Below are 5,131 nucleotides of genomic sequence, written 5' to 3'. Positions count from 1 at the left end.
CGTTACCAGATCTGCACGCAGGCCTCCTCCTCCGGGATGTAGTGGATCCCATCATCGGGCTGGCTGCCATCCCAGTAGTGGTAGTCGAAGGAGGAGCCGTCCGTCCACTCGAAGTGACCCTCCTGGCGCGGGGACAGCAGAGAAAGGCCACGATCACAGAGACGCATTTGCAGAGGGTGGGCGTCCCACTGCCGTGTAGGCTCCACACCCCTCCCCAGTGCTGCACAGCCCGGGGACGTGGGGAGAGACTGTCACCCCTCAGCAAAGGCCAAACAGCACGTTTGGGTTTTACAGCTGAAACTTGCCCTGGGAAGGCCCAGCATTCACAGCTTTCGCACCGGGGGAAGCCCAGAACTGAAATTTTTTAACACACCCACCCAGATCTATGTTGCTTTTTCTCTTCCATTCCTTTCCCAATATCTAAAACATAAATTTGCTGGCATGGGATGTTTCTCCTGATGGTGTCCATTTTACTTTGACACATACTAGACTATTTCCAGCATGTCAGCTTTGAAAAATTGCAGAGTATCACAAGAAAGCCGTGAAACTTGGTGATTTTTTATGGCAGAGATGTTTTCTATTTATTTGCTCCTCTTGGACCAGCAGTACAACACCCTTTCTATTAATCCATTAATAAAATACGATGTGTAAATAATCAGTAATTATTAATCTATCAATTCTAGTAACACGTTTCTTTTAAAAGCAGACTGGAGGAACGAACTGACAGCTTCCCCCATGTGCTGCACAACAGATGCTACACCACCACCCGACTAATGGGTGAGAGAAGAAAACCAAATGGTTTTCCAGGGAGAAAATGTGGCAAAGTGAATTTTCCAAAGCCATTTCCCACACGATTACCCGGAGCTCTCACCTGGCGCAGGTCGTTGAGCCCCGTCCAGATGTCAGTGGGGATGCCTGGCACGCGGCTGTTCACCAGGTCGTACACAAAGACATTTTCTTCCCAGCTGGCGAAACAGAACGACAGGGAGCCACTGAGGGGGGGTGTCAGGCCAATGGTCAGGCACGTCCCTAAGCGCTCGCCCTGCGGCAGGGCCAGAAGGGTCCCCCTCTTCTCACTGCTGTTGATTACTTTGCAGAGTCTCTGCAAGTGGTGCACGGTGCGAGTGAGAGCTGAGGGAGATGGAGTGGTGGCGGGGTGGGGAAAGACCGTGTTATCATGTTGATTTCTGTCCCTTTCCCAAGAGTAAAATTGCAGTTTTGTGTTATATAGGGAATACTACGTCAGTTTTCCTGCCAGCCCAGGAAAAGACATTTTTTACATCACATTTGTGTGGCCAGTGCTTCAGACTTGACCAGGTCACTGCTGCAGAGAGATGCTCAGGCTGGGACATGAGCCTGCAGCTGGCACAGAGGTTGTGATGTGGGAATGGGACTTCACGCCCATTTTCCTCCTTCCCCAGGCTGTGCCAGGATGGGACAACAAGTTCCTGCGCTCCTCACCTGTGGATGGAGGCCAGCTTGGCTGATCTGATGCCAATGGAGAACTCAGCGCAATAGAGGTCAGCTTCAGCCCAGGTTTTGTTGATGGGGAAGTACCGGTAGCAATGGCCTTCATACTCGGTCCAGAAGAGTGGGCAGGAGTAGGCGTGGACAGGCTCCGGCATGGCTGGGGGCAGAGCAGAGGACATCCAGCAGCGGAGGGTGAAGCGGCGCAGCCGGGCAGCTGAGCAGGCAGTGGAGGCAGCAGCCCTGCTTCCCCCACCTTACCCAGGCAAACCACCACCAAACACACTCACGGGAAAACCAGCTGTTGCAGAAGCCAAGCAAAAGTTTGCAAAAGCCAAAACAAATTTTTCAAGAGAGGTTTTACCATCTGCCTGAGTGAGAAGGGACTTTTCAAGCCAGTTTACCACCATTTTAAGCCAGAGGGTGCTTAAAATAAAAGCACTAAGTTTTGCTACTGGGAAAAGCATGAAAAGGGCTCCCCTCACCTCTGTCCGGCACCACCAGAGCTGCTGTCCTGGGACAGGAGCTGACAGCCGGGGGCTGCAGGGTCAGGGCTGCGCTCTGCCCTCCTGCTCTCACCTCCTGCGAGGCCACCTTGCACCTCCTCCTTCCGACCAACCCCCCTCACCGCTCCCTCTGTCCCCAGGCCCCGATGCAGCCGTGCACGTACGCAGGCATTGGATTTTGGCCCCATAAATAGCCGGGCGAGGGACACATGCCGCCAGGAGCGGAGCCAGCATATCTGCCTCCCGCCGCCAGATAAGAGCTGGGGCCCACGGAGCTGCTCCTCCTCTCTCGCCGCTTCTCAGCACAGCAGGGAAGTTACCCCAGCAGAGGCCATTTGGGCGGCAGGACACATTTCTGGAGCCTTTGCAGTTGCTGTTGTGCAAACACTGCAGCAGTGGTAGCACATCCTTCTGACCTCCTCCTTGTCACGGTCCCCCCATCGCACACGGGGAGGACGCAGCACACACAACACACCGCCCAACGCTAACGCTCGCGTGACCCCCAAACCTTGTGGCACAGAGGGTTAACTCTCTTCGCTGCTGAGGAACTGCCAGCCCCCCAGAGCCAGTGCCCGCCTCCCCATGGGGTCCTGGTCTGGGGGCAGTGCTGCTGTTGGGGCGAGCGGGGAGGCAGGCAGGGCGGGGGGAGCGAGGGGTTGTGGCAGACATCAGATGCCATGAAACTATCCAAGCAGGTAACAGGCTCAAGCCCAGAGAGGTCGAGGTGGTGCTACGGGGCTCTGGCACTGAGCCATTCGGCCTTTCCCGGGGGTGGGGAGAGCAAAACCCTGCCAGCGGCACTGGGGGACATGGCGGTGGTGAGGGCAGCATTGGCAGGGGGAAAAGGAGAGGCGAGGGGAATTCAAAGCAGCTGTGGGAGCATTTGTGGAGCCAAATCCTTCCCCACAACAGAGCTGGCAGCTCTGGGCAATAATTTCATATTTCATCAGCTCTTTCCACATGGGGATCTCTTAGGCATTTTACAAATAGCCACCAGCCAGCCCCTGGGTCCCTCCTGTCACTTCACACTCTCAGGCGACACAAACGCAAAGAGACTTTTTAACTCCCGACCAAGGTGTGTAGCCAAGCTGACTGCCAAGCCCTGTGGAGCTGTTGCCCCATCACCCTCCCTCGGGCCCCCCGGCCACTGCCTCCACTGCTGGGAGCAGCTCTGCGCCCCACAGCAACAAACCTGCTGAGAGCAGCGAGGGGCTGGAGGGGCTCTGCCATCCTCATCCACACTAGTCACAGGCTGCTGAGGACAAAAGGTAAGGCTGGAAACAAGCAGAACAGCTTTAGGGCAGGATGGCCAAGCTGCAGTGGCAGCCAGCTCAGTGGCAATGCAGGGTGCAGTTCTCTGATTCACACCCTGGCATCCTTAGAACAGCCCTAGGAAATGCAAATTATTCTATTGTAGCAATAGAGCAGAAGGACCAGGAACAGTGACAGTTGATGTGATCTCCTGGGAGCCAAGCCCTGCTCCCACTGTGATGCTGGCCATGGGTCCCTGTCCCCACCGAAAGCAAAGCAGAGCAAGGACAGAGGGTCAAATCCACGGGTGGAGGATTCAGCTTCACTGCTGAGTTTCGGAGCAGGCATAATCCCCCCATTCAGGACAGGGCTGGGGTCTGGTCCCAGTTCACAGTGACTCCAGGTTGCTGCTCCCTCCTGCCGAGGGCACCTCGGGGGTCTGCAGCAGACAGGCACCGCCAGCTCCCTCAGCAACTGGGGTTTTATTATAGTGGCCATGAAGTGCCTCACGAACTCTTCACCTCTAGCAGCATGGTGGCAAAATTCACAGGGCTTAACCCACCAGAATCCCCAGCAAATGGGGCCCTTCGCTCCCAAGTGCTAATTGCAACGGGCATCCTGGTGCCCTGGCTCCAAGCCGGGTCCATCGGCACCCCAACTGCCTGGGAAAATCACCCTTGTTTTGTTCTGAGCAGCCGAAACCGAGTCAGAGATGGAGACAGTCCTCCTTTGTTATTCCATACTGCTTCCCATTAGGTAGCATTAATTTGATGAGCTTCAGTGAACCAGAGGTGCCTGAAGGAATTTAAGGTTAAATATACCGAAAAGGAAAATATGGGAGGTCAGCATTTAATTAGCATCTTTTCTTTTAGGTCAAGATCAGAGGCCTGGGCTGTCTCTTTGCTCCCAGTTTTACAGGCAGGAACAATTGGGGTTGCTGCTTTATCTGGGGTGTTCGGGAGCTCTTTTTTAGTAGAAAGGCCATAAGAAATTGGAGGCTGGGAGTATATAGGAGCCCACTCAGGGCTCTGCAGGAAAACCTCATAACCCAAGACAGCAGCTGCCGATAGTATTTTCATCTAAAAGGGGACGGGGCGGGGAGCATTTTGGGGTATATTTGGACCAGATCCTCCCTTTTAAACACCCCAGCAAAATATCACCCCCGGCAGCATCAGCTCCTCCACACAGGGCAGAGCAGCACAGCCACTGCCTGCGGGACAGGGGCTCCTGCCAACCCCAAGTCAGTTCCTCCATTGCTCCCAAATTCCTCATGAAAAATAATGACAAGAATCCTTTTCCCCTTTGCAGATTTACAGTGCAGTGGTTCTAAGGCCAGGGCCCTCTTTTAACATAGCACCAGCAAAATAGACGTGCAGCCTTGGCTGAGGATAAGATTCCTATCAGGCAGCTGTTACTAACTCGGGAAGGCTGGAAAATAATTCTGTGTCAGAAAAAGAGTTCTATGCTCTCTGAATTTGTGTCAGTGCCACCAGAACTGGACCTTTTTATTTATTTACTAGCTGAGATCCAGTGCAGAGCCACCAAGGAAAATCACTTGTCAAAACCCTGCAGAAGCTGGCACTGCTCTGCCAAAAAGTTTCCGTTCCCCAAGTGGCCACTTTCCAATTAGAAATAATTAACTGAGAAAATCCCAGCCACTTTCTCGAGGTTTTTTTATTCCAGGATGCTACTGAAAAAGATGAACCACCCATGACTGCCACTGAGTCAGCTGGTGAAGAGCAGGTATTTTCCTGAAGAGCTTCACCCCAAGGTGCACTGCTGCCTCACCTCTGGCAATCCACAGATTTGAGAGATGAAGTTTGGGTCTAGGACAAGGTTGGCAAGAGATGGCCATGCAAGGGAGACTCCTGGGGGGCTGCAGCTCCATTAAAGGGTTGTGGACAGCA

The 5,131-nt window shown here is 53.9% G+C and overlaps 1 protein-coding gene across 1 annotated transcript in view; it reads right to left on the bottom strand.

Annotated features, from left to right (window-relative positions):
- Positions 1 to 5,131, bottom strand: part of CLEC19A (C-type lectin domain family 19, member A) — a gene marked incomplete at its 5' end in the record, with an annotated part of 8,450 nt that overhangs the window by 942 nt on the left and 2,377 nt on the right. Inside the window, 3 exons of the mRNA XM_010143348.1 lie at positions 24 to 122; positions 872 to 965; positions 1,462 to 1,627. Coding sequence (XP_010141650.1) covers positions 24 to 122; positions 872 to 965; positions 1,462 to 1,627 — 359 coding nt within the window. The remainder of the gene's footprint in view (positions 1 to 23; positions 123 to 871; positions 966 to 1,461; positions 1,628 to 5,131) is intronic.

The sequence above is a fragment of the Buceros rhinoceros genome, unplaced genomic scaffold (genome assembly GCF_000710305.1).
Source record: "Buceros rhinoceros silvestris isolate BGI_N320 unplaced genomic scaffold, ASM71030v1 scaffold21349, whole genome shotgun sequence".
Taxonomy (NCBI): Eukaryota; Metazoa; Chordata; class Aves; order Bucerotiformes; family Bucerotidae; genus Buceros; species Buceros rhinoceros.
Note: the sequence above shows the minus strand (reverse complement) of the source record. Positions and strands in the feature narration are given on the sequence as shown.